This window comes from Artibeus jamaicensis, unplaced genomic scaffold, assembly GCF_021234435.1.
Source record: "Artibeus jamaicensis isolate MK-2021 breed Jamaican fruit bat unplaced genomic scaffold, CSHL_Jam_final contig_889, whole genome shotgun sequence".
In the NCBI taxonomy this organism is placed as follows: Eukaryota; Metazoa; Chordata; class Mammalia; order Chiroptera; family Phyllostomidae; genus Artibeus; species Artibeus jamaicensis.
Window position 1 is genome coordinate 2,794,984 of NW_026522005.1, and position 17,916 is coordinate 2,812,899.

The following is a 17,916-nucleotide window of genomic DNA, read 5'->3' on the forward strand; positions in this document are numbered from 1 at the left end:
AGGTCAGGTTGGTGGATGGTGTTTCTATATTTCTATTGATTTCTGTCTACTTGTTCTATCAATTACCGAGAGAGGAATGTTGAACTCTCCAACTGTAATATTTCTCCTGTCACTTCCATCATTTTTTTCATGTTATTTTGAAGCTCAGATATTAGGTTGAGATACACTTAGTATTGTTACATCTTCTTGAAGAATTGACCCTTAGTATTCTGAGATGTCTCTATCTTTGGTAATACTACTTGGTCTATAACCATTCCAGCTTTCTTTAGATTGAAGTGTACAAGATAAGTCTTTTTCCATTCTTTTACTTTTAACTTGTATGTGTCTTTATATTTAAAGTGGGTTTCTCCTTACAGATACCGTATAGTTGAGTCTGACAGTTTCTGTCTTGGGATGCATAACCGTTTGTGTTTTTAAAAAAGATTTTATTTATTTATTTTTAGAGAGAGGGACTAAAAGAGTGAAAGAAACATTAGCGTGCAAGAGAAACATCCATCCATTGCTTCTTGCATGCCCCCACCCAAGGATCTGTCCTGCAATTTAGACATGTGCCCTGACCAGGAATCGAACCAGTGACCTTTCATTTTGCGGGATAATGCCCAGCCTACTGAGCCACACCAGTCAGGACTAAACCATTTACATTTAATGTAATGATTGATGTGGTTAAGTTTATAACTCCTGTCTTGCTATTCCCTCCCCTGATTTGTCATGTTTTGTTTGTTTAATTTAATTTATTTATTTTTAGAGAGAGGGGAAGAGAGAGAAAGCAAGGAAGAGAAACATTGCAAGAGATACATTGATCAGTTGCCTCTTACATGCCCCCAACTGGGGACCTGGCCATAACCCAGGCAATATGGCCTGACTGGGAATCGAACTGCTGACCCTTCCATTCAGAGGCCAGCACACAGTCCACTGAGCCACCCCAGCTAGGGCTGCCCCATCTGTTTTTCCTCTTTTCATGACTTTTTTTGGACTGAGTTTTTTTATGCTTTCATTTTATTTCCACTGTTGCCTTGTAAGCTATCTCTCTCTTTCTCTTGTACTTTTCTTGTGGTTGCTGTAAGTTTTATAGTACATATCTTTACATTTTCATAAGCTTCCTTAAAGTAGTAATACCTGTTTCATGTATGATGCAGGAACCTTTACAGCAGTGCACTTTCCTTCTGCCCGCCCATACTTCCTGCTGTTATACATTTCACTTACATGTATGCTGTAAATCTCACAGTATATCGCATTAGTTTATTCAGGCTGTTTTAAGAAATTCCAGAGACTGAGTAGTTTATAAACAACAACAATTTCTTTCTCACAGTTCTGGAGGCTGGGGAGCCCAAGATTAAGGCACCAGCAGATTAGATTAGATTAGATGTCAGGTGAGAGCCATCCCCCTCCCCCTCCCATCCGCTGTCGCCTCACATCACAATGCTGGCAGGGAGGAGGGAGCTCTCCAGGGTCTTTGTAATAGGAGCACCAAATCCACTTTCTCCAGGGCAGAGCCTAATTACCTCCCCAAGGCCCCACCTCCTAATACTGTCACCTTGGGGGTTAGGATTTTAACATGAATTTTGGAGGGGTACAAACATTGAGACCATAGCACATATCTTGGTAAAAATGCCTTTTATATTTATTCAAATATATAGTGTTTCTGTGCTCTCCATTTGTTTAGGTCCAGATTTCTATCTTCTGCCCCCCAAATTTCCTTACTGTTGCTCATAGTACAGATCTGGTGATGAATTCTCTGAGCTTCTATTTTGCCTCCCTTGTAGAAAGGTACTTCTCTGGATAAAAGGTTCTAGGTTGATTGAATATTCTTCCAGTACTTTAATGATGTCTTTCTATTGTCTTCTGTCTTGGGTAGCGTCTAATGATAAGCCTAGTGTTGTTCATTATCCCTTTGAACATAACATCTTGTCTTCTGACTGCTTTTATTCTCTTCATTGCTTCCCCAAGTGGATTATGATGTGCCGAGGCAAGAGTTTTCTTTATGTTTATTCTGGTCAGGGCTTGTCGAATTGTTTGATCCATGGGCTAGTAGGTTGCCTTAAATTGGGAACGTTTCCAGCTGTTATTTCTTCAAATGTATATATTTATTTTTTGTTCTTTCTCTGCTCTCCTTCTGAGACTGCGGTTGTGCCAATGTTAGATATTTGATATTGTCCCACAAGCTTTGATTACTGTGTCTTCTAATATTAATCTTTTCTGCAGTGTCTGCTGTACTATTAAACCTAGCCAGTATATTTTTCATTTCAGGCGCTGTTATTCTTCAACTCAGTAAGTTCCATTTGGGTCTTTTTTTGTATGCTCCATTTCTCTCTTCTTGATAATATCTTCTTCCACCTCCCGGAACATCCAGAACATATTTATAACAAGTGTATTGACAATTCCGTCTTAGTGTCCACCATCCTGCCATTTTCTAGGTCTCTTTCTCATGGTTAATTTTTATCGTGGCCACGAGTCATATTTTATAGCTTCTTTGCATTTGTAATATTTTTTTTCCAATTGGATGCTGGATATGGTAAATTTAAATTTGTTGGTTGCTAGGTCTTCTGTATTCTTTTAAATAGTTGGATTTTTAAATTTTTCTGGTACATAGTTAAGTTAGGTGGGGGTCAATTTGGTCCTTCCAAAGGGCCAGACCCTAACATCCTTCAGTCTAAGGATGATTGAGCCCCACCTGTCTCCTAAAGCAGGACCCTTTTGAGGATTCTACTACTGTGAGATCTTTTGCCTCTAGCTCGTGGGCATACAGACTGCTCCCAGCCTTGTGTGAGGCTAGGAATTTCTGCTGACATTTTTATAGTGGTTCTTCCCTTGGCTCAGGGGCTTTCCTCTCACATATGCGTAGATAACCCTCTGCACAGAGTGGGGAGACGTTGTGGATCTCCAGATTTCTCTGTGCAGCTCCCACCTTTGCTAGAATTCTGATCATAGCTACCTCGGCCTCCTCAAATTCTGTCTTTCCCAATTCGGCAAGGCCTCGGGGCTTTGTTCGGTTCTCCTTCCAGTGCTATGCAGCCTGGAAACACCTCCACACAGCGAGTGGCATCACTGTAGGGCTGACCTCGTGCTTCCTTTTTCTCAGGGGTCACGGACCTGGGCTGCCTGTTGGCCAGTGGGTGAAGGCCATCATTTCATATAGTTTGTCCAGTTGTCTTGCTCTTTAAAGTGAAAAGGAAAACCTAGTTTCTTTAACTCCATCTCGGTTAGCAGCAGAACTCAGACAGCTTTTTATCCCTCCAGTCTCTCTTTTCACTAGAAAAATGACTCCTAGAGGTAATAATTTACAGTTAACATAGCAGACCTTTTAAAATCAAACTTTTAATGGAAATTAAATTTTCTAATAGTTTTTTAAAAAGATTTTATTTATTTATTTTTAGAGACAGAGGAAGGGGGGAGAAAAGGAGAGAAACATCAATATGTTGTTGTCTCTCGTGCGCCACTACTGGGGACCTGGTCCGAAACCCAGGCATGTGCCCTGACTAGGAATCAAACCAGCGACCCTTTGGTTCACAGGCCGGTGCTCAATCCACTGAGCCAACACCAGCCAAAGCCCTGATAGTTTTAATGCCCTAACTATTCTCTATTGCAAATAGCAATGGCATATGTTAAATATTATACTTTAATATACCAGGAAAGAAACTGTACAGTGCAATACCAGAAAATGATAACGTGACTCCTTTAACATCTCCGCAGATTGTAGTCCTAAGGTGCGATCATTTCTTTTTTCACCTTCGAACTTTGTAGCCAATTAAAAATGGTACTTGGCTATCAAGTTATATTATTTTTCTCCTAATTTTACTTTGACTCGAACTGATGTGTGGTACTGTGGATATCATAAGAAGTCATCTGGTCCTGTCTTGTCATTATGCAGATGAATAAACAAAGCCAGAGGTGAGGGTACAACAGGGCCTGCGCTTGCCCCTGAGGTACAGGCCAGTGTCCCCTTCACGGAGCCACCTCACCTTCCCTGACTCACAGCTGTCACCAGCCTATGGGGTCTTGTTAGAGGAAGATGGTGGGATAAAAGTTCGGGGGCTGAAATGGCCAGTTCTCTCATGAGAGTCACTTTTGTCTCAGTGTGTTTATGCGGGGGGGTTTCATCCAATACAAATTTTACTTATTATGTGAGCAAATATTGTTGTATGAATTCCTTTAAATAAAAAAGCCATTTTTTCATGATCTTCCCTTTTAAAAGGCCCTAGAGAGAAAAAGATCGGCAAAGAGAAGGAGATAAAAGACTTAATACAATCATGTTTTGTTGATCTGCAAGTAGTTATTAAACATCAGTTAAATTTGATTTTCCGCATACCTGTGTCAGAGGCAGGGTATGATGCTGAAAGTCACGGACAGATTGACACTTGGAATTCTGAGAAAGATAATTGCTGGGCTCAGAGAGGCACTGACAGCAGCGTCTTGGCCCAGCCAGGAGGAGACACTGTGAATGTATAGAGATGCTGCTTTTGTGTTTTGTTATAATGGTGTGGTCCAGCCTCGTCACAGAAAGGAGAGAGTATCGGGATGGACTGAGAGGGAGGAGTGTCTGAGCTCGGAGGGCAGAGGGGAGTTGAGAGGTGAGAAGAGCCCTCCTGGAGTGATTGAGATGGATCTCCATGGAACCAGAAAGGAAGTGGGGTTGGGAGAAAGTGCTAGATGGAGAGAAAGGGTGGCCTTCAAGGTGAGGGAGAAGGATGGCAGTGGGCAAGAGAACGGGAGATTGCTCTGGGGCGGGAGAGTCTTCGCTTTCTCACTCCTTGAAATAAAGCTTTAAGAAGTGATAAACAGGGCTTTCTGGAGGCAGAAGTCTTCCGTCCCTGGAGGCGCTCACTTTTCCAGCAGTAGGTACCAGTTTGTTCACCGACTCTGAGGAGGTGTTTCTGGACGATGTAAGAGGTCACATGTATTAAAGTTAATGCATCTTCTTTGTCTAAGTAAAACAATAGGTTAGCCATTTCCATTTAAACTAGAAATGATAATGGTTGCTACTCACAGAATTGCACAAGGAACCTTTGCAGGATTTTGTACTCATCAGAATACTGCCCGACTCTAACCTCAGTCTGTTGTGACCATTTTGATTCATGTCCTTTTCTAACTTGAGTCTTACTTCTTTACTATATTTGTCAGTATATGTATCCTTCTTAATACAACTTCTCCCAACACACCACACACAGACCTCTCTTTTTTCTCATACTTTCATTGTAAATTCCAAAGGTAGGTCAAGGTGAGGACAAGAGTAGGAAGATGATGAGTCATCCAGTCCCACGGCTCTTACCCTGAAAACCTTGTCAGCTTTATTTTAAGATTACTCTTTGTTTGTAGCATATGTAAATATTGAATCACTGTGTTGTACAACTGAATCTAACATAATATTGTACGTCAGCTATACACCGTTAAAATAATTGCTCTTTGGTTATCACAGACAGATTTACTCAGCAGATACTTATAAAGCTAATGGGACTGTATGTCAGTTTATATTTACCTCTCTCTCCCTGCCGTGACCTGTGTGACTCTGTTGGTTTGGCATTTTGTGCTGTAAAGTGAAAGGTCACTGGTTTGATTCCTGGTCAGGGCACGCGCCTGGTTTGCGGGTTCGAACCCCAGTTAGGGCACATTCGAGAGGCAACCAGTCAGTGTTTCTCTAGCCCTCTTTCCCTCCCTTCCCCTCACTCTAAAAACAAATAATTAAAATTGTTAAAAAATAATAAATGAATCTCTCTCCCTTAATTACTTCTCAGGGAAGTGAGATCGCACGCAATGAAGAGCTCAGGTGTGGAGTCAGACTTCCTCATTCAAGTCCCAGCTCCAACTTCATGGCCGTCATTTTTAACTCCCTTTGCCACAGTTTTCTTATTTATAAATTGGGGATAATAATAATACCCGTCTTAAAAGGGTTTTCGTATTAAATGAATTTAATGTACTGTCTTAATAAGCCACTTAGAACAATTTCTGGCTCAGATTATCTAATTCTCAGTTCTCAATAAAAGCAAGCCATAGAATTAGAAATAGTGTTGAATTATGATTCACTGACATTACATAGGTGTCTGTGAGCCTCCTTATTTTCCAAGAATAATACTTAGTGGTAGAATCAGTACCAAGTAAAATGAGGAGGAGAAACTGTGTCCATTGGCAGATTGTTTTTCTTTTATTAAAGGAATGTCAATAATTCAGTTTAGTAACCTTGCAAACATTGTGATCTGTAAAATAATGCTGGGTAAGTTCAAAGAGCATAATTATTTAGATTTGTTTTTCCCACTGGACACTCTTGGGTTTTATGACTTTTAAAAATATGTATTAGAAAGAAACAAATCTCCCATTCAAAAAACTGATTTGCTATATTTTCAGTTTTATAAACTGTCACATTATTTAAGAGTCAAATTAGAGCTCTCTTTTTACCTTGTTTTTGTTTACTTAGGTAGCTGTGTTAAGACTGCATTTTCTCTTTAGTTTTTGTAATCTTTATGCTCTCAGATGGAATTCTATGATATATGTTGTGGGTCTTTATTTTTTTGGTCCTTTTTATGGTGACCATTTATGTTTGTGAATCATGGTATTTATATGGTTTTTGAGTCCAGATAGTTCTTAAAAATCTAGGGAATTTCTTTTACTGTTGAAAATGTTTTCCTTTATAATTTTAATAATTAAAGGTTTGCCCTTTAACATACAAGTTTTAAGTCGCAGGTGGCAAACACAAGGCCCACGGGCCAAATCCTGCCCTCTACCATGTTTTATCCGGCCCAGCACCTTGGTTCTACCCAGCGGCAGTACTGAGCTCCTTGCCCCTACTTAAGGAGTAGTTACATGTATACAGCCCTAAAAATACATTCGGCCCTTTGAAGGCAATCACAAGGCTGATGTGGCCCTCGGTGAAAATGAGTTTGACACCCCTGCTCTAAGCTATGAAAACTTTGTGAAAGTTGGAAATAGGTCATCTGAAATTGTTGGGGGTCTCTGAAGGGCATATCGGGATACATAGATGGTTGAAGATTCATTTTTATAATATCATATTTGCATAGATATGGTTACGTATTTGTTTCCACTATTGTTTTGAAGTTACTTGTGCCATTTAAGGGAAAAAGACTTAATTTTCACATATCATACGAAGACTTATACTGGAACAGTCTTAGATAAACAAAGGCAGTAATGTTTTTTCATATTAGAACTCCAAATCAGACTTTAATAAGAAGCCATTATTCTGTGTATTAGCTGTTACTAGTCTTTAGCTGGAGGAGTTCATTTATTCCATATGCAAAACATGACTTCCTAGAGTGGTCAGAGTAGGGTTCTTTGATGTTTGTAGCTGTATCACTAAGGCCTGGCCTCGTCTGTAGCTCCTCTTTTTAATCTGTGATTAAAGGATGACACAGAATCCAGTTGTGTACTGAGGGGGGTCAGCATGTCTTTGGTGTGTGGCATCTGTTCAGCTTTTTTGTTATTTGAAAAGTACAAAATTTAAAGTTTTTCTTAGAAGATTAAAATTTATGAAATACATACCAGCACATGTGGGGTCAAGAGGGGGGCAGGGAGGAAAGTTCCATTTCTTCTTTACCCTGATGGGCCGCAAGGTTCCTTCTGCCCAGATGCTGACCAGGGCACGCAGGAGTCTGCCCTTGCTCCACGGTGGAGGCCCCCGGCTCAGTGTTCACGGTGCACCATTTTAATTTCTTGTGAGGAGCGTCTGAATGCCTTTGCTGTACTCTTTGAATTAGTTAAGGTGATTATCATTTTTTAAAAAAATGCCCAGCCTCATAGCATCCTGGGAGGTCATTTCACTTGTGATTGGGAGCCGCTTGGCAGCGAGAGCCTTTGGGGTTGTTGTTGCCAGAGAACCCCCCCGGGCGTGTCTCCATTTCCATGTTCAGCAGATAATTGGTAGTGGGATCTCCTGACTGTGTTGTTCCCAGGAATTCTGAGTGTTTCCAGTTGTGGTCATTTACACGTAGCCTCAAATTGACCAGCAGGCAGTGCTGGTTATCAGCTGGATGCCACCATTCAGGTCTTGCGTGCGTCCACGCTGTCTTTCTCTCCTTTGCTAGGCAGAAGATGGTGTCAGTGGTTGCAAGCTGCCGCTGGCACCCTTGCACAGCAGGAGTGACTGAGGGCTGTTCAGCCTCCGGTCCTGTGAGTCTGATGCCTTCCTCCCTGTTTGGGCATCGCTGCCAACCAAACACATGCTTCAGAATCCTTCGTGATCATCAGTTTGTCAGATGATTATGTTGTTGCAGAGTCTTGTCTGGGTCTTGTTGTCGCCTTAGTGTATGTCCACTGTGATGGGGACATAGGCATTGATGATGTTGGAAAAAGGCACAGTACACATCATGGCAAGACCAATGATTTAGGATTAGCGAATGACTACAAACTTTTCCAAGGGAAAGCTTTCCCCAAGTGCCGGTGTTGTCAGCCCTGTGCTGCATCGGCTGTTCAGCAAGTGACCTTTGGGCCAGTGGTGCCATGTGTGTTTCCAACAGCTCACTCATTGTCTTGTGGGTTGCTTGACAGTGTAGTGTGCTGTTGCCATCTGCCCGCACCTATGTTAGAGAGTAGGAGGAAGTTTTCCGTGCTGTTGTGCGGTGCATCACAGTAGAAGCCACTGAAATGCAACAAACCCATGAGGCTTGGTTGGCAAAAGGTGAGCAATCTCTAGAACACCTTTTCTCTTGTCCTCCTCTTCATCGGGACTACAACAGCCCAGGCAGGATGCAGTGCGTGGCCAAGGGTCAGGCAGAGAATGCAGTGGAAAGGAGGCTACACTGGTTTACATTGAACTGTGGGACTGGGACGACCCTGCCGTCACCAGACTTAAGTGGTGTGGCGTGTGACAAGAGAAGGATGGTGTGCAGCCACCTGACCTGTCCGGGTCGTGGACGGTTGTTCTGTTTCATGACTGGGAACAAAGACTGATCACACCTCTTTGTGTATCTTCATCTGTCTTGTTTGCTGTTGTTGAGTTGAGGCCTTTACATTTGCTATCGTTTAAGTCCTTCACTTTTAAATTCAGTGTCAAGGCCAGAAATTCTCCGGTAGTAAAGAGCCCTTCACTGAGTTAATAATGTCTTCTACCAGGAGATCGGTAAGGCTGCATAGGTTGCTGACGGTGGTCACAACACCAGATTGCACCACATCGGGAGTGCCAGGAACCTCCTCCCTCTGTAGGAAAGTACTTTTGCAAATTTCCACGGGAGTCAGGACACTACGGGAGGGCTAGCTTTGGATGTGTGTGGGGTCACCACTTGTGGCACCGGGTCCTCTGTGCCCTTCCATAGCAACTCCCCACTTGCAGTTCTGGAACAGAGATTTGTAAGAAAGTAAAGAATCAGCAAGTAGGGTCCTTAATTGCAAATATGAGTGGAGTCAATTTAATCTGCCCATTTGAGGTTTATGCGCTCTTTTTTCTGCTTTCTTTGTGAAATGTCTTTCATGTGGTTACTAGTTAGGGATATTCTGCTGGATTTCACATCCCTGAAAATCCAAGGTAAGAAGGACTGTAACAGAGTTTTCTCCCCGAGCAGGTGGGTGAAAGGGAGATAAACACGCCCACTTGCTCGGAGAGAACCTCCAGAGGCCCAGCATTTATAGCTGGATTTAGTTCCAACGTTTTTAGGTACAAGGAAAACAATTGCCAACAAAATAAAGTTGTTGGAAAAATGACGTTTATGTAAGGAAGCCTGATTCCTAAGCATGGAAATCAAAATGGTTAAACTTCATTTAATTAAATTATGGGCTTTGGGGGGAGCAGTTGTGATTTTGATAATTATCGTAAATGCCAAACAGCAAGGGTTTCAGTTACAGATTTTTATTTATCCCATGAAAAAACCGTAGATGCTGCTGCTACATAACGAATTGATTTGGCACTAGGGTGGTGATCCAGTTGACATGAATCCCTCTCTCAGTGTGTTTATCTAGTACCAGAGTGACGGAGCCTTTCATTGTGTGTGACTACTTCCACTCCCCCGCTGTAGTCATGATCCAGGGGGTTATAGTGTTTGACAAATGATCAATGAGCTGTTCACTAATGTCTTGTTGATGTGAAATAGAAATGTGGATTATTGAAATTTATTATTTGGGGGCATCTGGCTCATCCTTGTTTTTGTTTGTTGAACAGGAAAAGGACCAGCGCAGCCTAGACATAAACACTGCCAAGTGCATGTTGGGACTGTTATTAGGAAAAATCTGGCCCCTTTTTCCAGTTTTTCACCAATTCTTAGAGGTACCACATTGTTATTTTATCGAATATGTTTTTGCTTGCTTAGAACTACCAAGTATACTTTATTTAACCATTTTCTGTTTGTTACGCTTTTCTGTCTGTAGAAACTACGGTGACATAATTGCTGTCGGTCAGCAGCTCCTTGTTTTCTCTGCCGGTGCCTGTGTGTGCATGTAACACTGGGTCCCCGCGCTCCCAGTACAAGCGCATCAAAGACAGCTGCAGTTCTGTGCTTTCCTCTCCTTCAGTAAAGCAAGATGCACTTTCCTTCATGGTTTTAAGTGAATTTCCACTTCTCATTAAGCAAAGATTGAAAAATAGCCATGGACCTTCTTATTAAAAGAAGTGTGTAATGTAGTTGCTTTTACTCTTATCTCCAAGTAGCTTGCAGACCTTGAATCAATCTAAGCGTTAGACAAACGGACACAAATCTCCTTCAGTGTAAGTCTTCTTCACTTTTGTAGTAGAAACAATCCAGCAGTTCACCTCATCACTGTTTAAGCACCACTAATAAAAAACTTTGAGCTGCCGATTACGAGGAGCTGGATCTGGTGCAGTGCAGTACCGTAGGAGTTGGAAGTACTTAAGATGCAGGTCTGAGCTGCTAGGGTTGCCACTTACACATCTCATCTTCTTGCTCTCCCGCCCCAAACCCCCTTCTTTTTTTTTGTTTTGCCCAAACCCCTTAAAAAATATCCTTTGCTTGGAAAGACGAGGGTGTTACGTCTTTGAGGAAATCCTGAGCCTTATCTGGACTCCAGCTTCATTCTTGAAATAATCTTTCTTACGATTTACTTTATGTAATTGTCTAGAGGAACTTCCAACTGATATGATTCTTCAAGGACTATTATTAAAAATTGCTTGTAACATTACTAACTGGAACTCCTCAAGGAAGTTGTAAAAACTAGTTTTAACATAAGGAGTATTTGTTCACATGACAGTTCACATGTACAGATGATCTGTTCTGATTTCCCTGACAACCCCCTGAAATGTTAACTTTGTTTGGGAAATGCGTAGAGACAGGGTCCTGTTCTCAGTCCTTTAGCAGAATTCGAGCCCGAGTATAGGGTTTGGAAGCCGAACGACCTTGGCGCAGCCCGTGCTGCGACTCTGTGCCGTTCCAGTAGCCCCAGCAGCTGCTTCACTGACTGGCTGCTAGTTGCTTAGAAAGTTAAACCTGTAGCTTTTGTTCTCTTTCTTACTAGTTTTCATCTCCTTTTAAAAGGAGACAGTAATTCTTTCATTTTTAATGTTTCTTGTGTTTGCATCCTCAAAACCACAGGCTCAACTCTCTTGTTTTTTGCGTGTGCCTGTATTGCTCTCTAGTGTTTCAGGTGTCAGTGGTTAGGACTTAAACTGGTTGGATCTGGCTTGTATTTTCAAATCTTTACACAGGAATACCATATTTTAAAGTACACATGTGGCATATTTCTCGTCTGAGAAGAATAGAAAGCTCCTCCATGGCTCTTCTGGTTACTCATGATCAGATCCCAGTTCTGACTTTATTACAAAGCCATTTCTTCAGTGGCTGGAGCACCGAGTCTGAGACCACCTGCAGCTCATAGTCAGTTCTCCTCGAGTCGCCTGCTGCTGCAGGCGCCCTCAGCCCACAGTGCGACAGAGAGCACCCTGCTCCTGTCTGGGCTTGTCCCTGGAGCTGGTCTTTGCTTAGCACTTTCTGTGTGCCAAGCAGGGATGCAGAACTTTACATAAATTGCACGAACTGTCTCTCCATCCTTGCAGCATCTCTATGAAGTAGGTAGTATCCCTACCTTATGTAAATGGGCTCCTACGATTTAGAAATGTCACCTCTAGGGATATAAAATTGTGTTTCTTTTATGTGCTTAGCATTTTGTGTTGGGCCCCTGTAATATATTTGTAGTGAAAATCATCATCTTAAGTTCTACTCCTGTTCTCGCTGTCATTCTAGACTGGTGCCTGACACACCAGATGGAAAGAGTTGACCTTTATGCACTGTGTTGATTTACACAGCAGTGGAAACTGTCCCATTTGTTAATTGTGTCAGTAATTCATACTACTTTTCCCTCCATCAGCAATCGAAATACAAAGTTATTAACAAAGACCAGTGGTGCAATGTGCTAGAGTTTAGCAGAACAATTAACCTTGACCTCAGCAACTATGATGAAGACGGCGCATGTAAGTACTGGCGCATGTCCCCTCACCCTTCCCCACCGCTGTGCATTTGCTCATCCTTGTCATGGGGAAAAGCCTCAGAGCCATGTTGTTTTCTCTCTCTCTCTTCAGGGCCAGTGTTGTTGGACGAGTTTGTGGAGTGGTATAAAGACAAACAGATGTCCTAGGACTTTATGCATAGCAGCGCGAGAGTCACTGTTACCACAGTTATGTCAACCATTAGCCATAAATTGCTGTTTGTATCAAAGCGCATGCTGCTTTTCTTGCACTGTCTCCCTTTTGCAGGGACGTTTTTGGTGTTTGCTATTGAATGGGCCAGCTCTGCCTGCTGTGTAGCATTGTTCTCTTGGAAGGCTGCTTTGCGGTTTGTATTTACACTACAGATTGGTGAATTTGCCAACGTCCTCACTGTGATTATGTGTATATTGCTGTTTAAATTTTGTATATGTGTATAAAAAGAAAAAGCTTCACCTAGAGATTATTTCTGCAAAAATGCATTGTAAAAATAATTTTTGTGGCATATTTCTAGTCCCTTTTTTCAAATGAACCAATTATACTTTATTTGGTCTCAAATGTAGCATTTTAGAAAATAAGACAGAACAGCTGTTAACCATAAGTAAATGTTGCCAGGATTCACCTTATTGTTCAGGAGGCCAACTTTTGGAAGAGGGTGGGAGTTAGAACTTCGCAGAGGCATATGCCAAATATGATTTGGTTTCCTGAGTGTGAGCATTTTAAATGATGAGACTGATCATTTATTGACCATGTAGACATGCACTGTGTCACCAGTCATTTCTACCGTGCAAGGTATAGGCTTTTATTTTTTAATGTTAAAAAGCTGTAGTAATTTGAATATAGGTACAAATGAACAAACTGAAATGGCACCATTTTTTTCAATGGAACGGTTATAAACTCTTACAAACTTTCTTTAGTGGTTTTTCTTTCTCTTTTGCATCTTCTAGTGTCTGGTCTGCCGATGCTTTCTATGCCATTCTGAGTACAATTTGTTTTGCCTCCTCCATGGAAACCCAGTGGTTTGCTGGCATTTTATAATTGCAGAGCAATTTCAGTTGTGGCTTGAAGTTTTAGTTAAGCTTTCACGGTATCTAATTTTTTAGTTTTTTGGAAAAAGAACTCTATTATAAGTGAGAGGTGTTTTGTTTTGTTTTCCTTTTTGTTTCTTTCACGCTAGGCTTTTCCCTGGCAGAATGTCCGCTGCAGGCAGTGGACACAAGACCACCAGCATTGTGCTAACCCTCTCACACAGTAGGACCTTTCCTGGAGAGCACTCGACGTTACCTGAGTAATTTGTACACAGAGGTGATAGCTTTTATTTATGTGAATGAGGAAACAGGACAAGATTTTTAGGTTTGTATTTTATGTCTTTTTTTTTTTCCTCCCCTTGCCTTACTATTTTTAGGAAATGTATAGATGACATTTTCCCCCTCGACTATCTGGTGCTATTGAATGACTAATTTAGCCCCTAAAGTTTTGTGAAAACACAAGCCTGATGATTTCAACCAAGTAAAAAGCTCGTGGGGCGTTTGAATAAGTGAGTGCTACTGCTGTGAGCAAGATCATGATTGAACGTGGACTGGCTGGAAGAGGTTCAGGTCATTTCAGAATCTGGCTGGGAAATCTGAAGTCCATGTGAACCTTTAAATGCCATTAAATGAGCAAAGCACACAGCTACTCTTGACCACTATTTCACAGTTTCTTTGCAAGCAGTGTTCAGATATTCATTTTTTTTTCCTGTAACCGAACCACCCAAATCAGAAATTTTGTATGTATATACAGTGTGTGCGCACATACTAAATCATGGTCTGGTAGAATTACTTCCTTTTTCTACCAAGTAGAAAGGTTTGGTTTGCTGTGAAATAAACCAGAAGTTTGAAAAACTCTGTAGTGATTAAGCATACTCATTCATTCCTTGTTTAGGGATTGTAGACTCACTTTGACCTTGTAAGTTCATACCAGTTTGTGCATGTTAATACCTGAAAAGAACCAGGAGGGTTCATGGCAAGCGTAGCTCTGCAGACCAGCGCATTGGAAGGGGCTCCGTTCCGACGGTGCCGTTCCAGGGGCGATGGCCACAGGTTCAGGTCTGTGGAGAGCTTGATTCATTTCAGCCATATCCCTTGAAGTTTAAAAAAATCATAATGCTAAGTTAACAGTTCTGAAATTTGGTCAACTATAAATCAGAAATGAATATATAAATATAAATCATAGATTAAATTATTTTAAGTTATTGTTAGAGACTAGAGACTTAAGCACAGTTAATACGAAAATAAAGAACTGTTGCAGGGGAGATACTGCTTTTTTTCCACAATGACCATTTGATGATGGGGGGGCAACCCAAGTTAAAACTATTTCATGAGGTATTATGTGAAAGTATTCTAAAGAGAATGTCTTGCATGTGTAGAAAGCTCCAAATAATCTTTAAACTCCCTTGAAAAAGAAACCTCTCATGGCAGAGCATTTGCCCTTGGTTTTCTTGATTTTATGCAGTTATTCTTAAGGGGCGGGGAAGGGATCAGATGATAAGATACCTTTTCTTTAAAATGTCCCTCAGTTCCATAAACCTGAGCAGTCATCAAGCACTTATTACTGGCTAATGTCAAATCAATCAGGGTGCCTTCTTCTGGTTTTCTTTATGACCCAAGCCTACACCCTTCCTCCCTGTCCATTGTGTTTTGAACTCCACGTTGCAATGCTCCGTTGTAGCGGGATGCGACTTGGAGATGTTTACTGCTGCGGTAGGTCAGAAACTTCGTTATTTCATTTGCCGTAAACACCCACTGTAAGGTTACATGCAGCTTTATTGAAGCATGAACTCTGAATTAAGTTTTTTATAAATCTGACTAGACAAACCTCCTGGTTCAACAGCAGATTTCTGCTGCCTCTCAGTCTCCATTTTAACAGTGCTTTTGAAGTTTATACAGAAAGCTTTAAAAGTTTGTTCGTGCCCTTGGTTTTTATTCTTACAACTGCTAAAATACCTCTGTAAGCCTTATCTTTTATTCTTTAATATGTTACATTGTATAATGAATGTATAGAATTCATCGACCAACTAAAATGTTGGATGTCTGTAAATGAGACCAAAACGTGGGTTGCTTTCTTCATAAGATAATTTCCTTCGGGGGTCACTGGTAAAGGAGCAGCAGCTAACCCATAACCGTGAACGCTTTGTGTCGTCGGCATTTGCCTCACATCCACGCGCGTGTGCAAGTCCCGTGACCCCCGGCCCAGTCAGACACCGTCATGCCACCTAACTAGAGTACGGCAAACTGGTTTAGGTTTTAACGGAATTGATGTGAGATGATAGCCCATAAATAAAAAGTATTTGTGTTTGGTTTCAGAGCTGCTTTTGTGAATTCTTCTTCTCTGGCTTTTTTCCCCAAAACCACTCAAGGTAATTTTAAAGTATTCTGTTTGCTATTCCTTTTCTTTTCCCAACTTTTTATATTGAAAAATTTCAAAGCACAAGAAAAGAATGCAAGAATAATATAATGAACATCCATATGCCTGTCGCCTAGATTTTCCAGTTTTTAACATTTTACCACATTTTTCTGCCACTCTGAATGTGCATGTATTTCTCTCTGTAAATAGATATATATTTTCTCTAAGCCCCTGAGAGTGAATTACATTATGACACTTTATACCTAATATTTCCAAACAAAGGCATTCTTATAACCACAATAGTGATCACATTCAAGATATTTAACACTGGCCTGGCACCGTTACCCAATACACGGCCTGGATTAGGGCCTCTCTGCTTGTGTCCATTTGATAGCTACTATTTTATTTTTCATCCAGGCATAAGCGTTGCATTCAGTTGTCATATCTCTGTAGTCTCTTCGTTTGGAGCACAGTACGGCACAAACACTCCTCGAACAGATAGTGATTTAAGAAAATACACCACCATTTGTTGTGTATTTCTAAACACTGAGCCGATAGTGCCAGGGGCCGGGCAGAAGTGACCATTTTCCACTGCCTCCCAGGCTCCCCCCCAGTTAGACTGCGAATGCGTGTCAGCCCCGCTGACCGCTCTTCAAAGGTGCCCTGCATTCTCGGCTCCCCGGCAGCAGGACCTCTGGCTCCAGGTGGTTGCCCAGAGAGGTGTGCGTGTGTGGAGGAAGCAAGCGAGCAGCAAGCAGCAGAGGCCGTGCTTGACAAGGAATGGCCAGGAGCCGAAAAGTCACCTCACATGAAACCAGGATGGACTGAGACAGACTTTCAGATTTTTAGAAGCTTGAACCCAACCGAGGAGGTAAAAAAAAACAAACAGTATTTCTAATAAACAGAATTCCAGGGCACCATTTTACACTGCTGATGTGGAAGGTTTTTCCATTATAATCTGGGCCAAAAGCTGAGGATCACACCAGGTAAATATTCTTGCTGATACCCACAAAGAGAGGAGATGGATGGTGGGTGGAGATAAAGGAGAAAACTTAATCCTAAATTGATAGAAAGGAGTGGGTGGCGAGTGGGTAGGATTCTAACCTTGGCTGCAGTGACGGTAGAATGTCAGGAGGTGCTATTATTATTGTGTATTTCTGTTATTCAGCAATAGAACATAGGAACATGAAATGTCTTCTCTGGACAGAAGTTTACATAAAAATTAGCATGAGCGGAAGTAAAGTTCTCCAGCAGTGCCATCAGAACTGGGGGGACAGACTGGGGAGAGGGTAAGTCACAGATGTCCACTGGAGACAACCCCGCTGCGGTGCCATTTACAGAAGGTTGCTCGGAGGGAAGGGCATTTTTATAGATAGGTTTTGGAGATAATGGGAAGCAGAGAAAAATGAACTGGAAAATGGAAAACCTTGCCCACAGGAGAGGTAGATCACTGGTCCATCCCGGGCTACAGTAATGCAGGTTAGTCACCTACGTTTTTTGGAAAGCAGCTCTCTTAATTTGTGTGACCCTGCCAGAAGGTAGAATGTGTTTTCCGTGGTACTGTGTTGTGTGGCACCGTAAGTAGCCGACTCATCTGAGTGTTATCCCCAAATCCTGAGGTGAAGGAGAACTTTCAGGAAGAAAATTCGAGTAAAGCTTTTATGATCGATTCTCTTAGAAAGCGTTGCCTCTGGAACTTCGTTATAGCTAGAGAGAAACAAAAATAACCCCATCAGATGAAGAGATAATACTTCCAAGCGCTCCAGTCCTGTCTGCTTATCCAAGCCTGCAGGGCAGAATGTAGTCCAGAATAGGGCACATTGACCACTCAGAGCACATTCAGCACAGAATGGTTTTGGTGGTTTTTTCCCTACTGAATTCATTCCTGGCATTTACCTTCAACTGCTTTAACAAAAAATAAAATCATCCCATGTGTAGAAGCACTTGCTTAGAAATTAGGGTAAGTAAGGAGGCTATGCCAAGAATAATAATTGGAAACTGAAAAACAAAAATTGACTGTAATCATTAAATGGAAATTTTTTAAAACATTCATTTAAAATGTAAATCCCTTCTCCTGACAGAATGTATTCAGTGCTTTGAAAGAGATTTCTTTGCAATCACTGAAGAATGTGGACTGTGATGAGTCCCGGCCTGAGAAAGGGATCTGA

General features: G+C 41.6%; 1 protein-coding gene across 5 annotated transcripts in view; it reads left to right on the forward strand.

Annotated features, from left to right (window-relative positions):
- DCUN1D4 (defective in cullin neddylation 1 domain containing 4) overlaps positions 1–15,707 on the forward strand; it is a 71,532-nt gene extending 55,825 nt beyond the window's left edge. For all 5 annotated transcript variants that reach the window (XM_037134604.2, XM_037134603.2, XM_037134607.2 and 2 more), the window contains 3 exons: positions 10,094–10,198; positions 12,250–12,352; positions 12,461–15,707. In XM_037134604.2, the coding sequence (XP_036990499.1) occupies positions 10,094–10,198; positions 12,250–12,352; positions 12,461–12,516 (264 nt within the window). In that variant the 3' untranslated portion in view covers positions 12,517–15,707. The remainder of the gene's footprint in view (positions 1–10,093; positions 10,199–12,249; positions 12,353–12,460) is intronic.
- Positions 15,708–17,916: the final 2,209 nt, after the last annotated feature.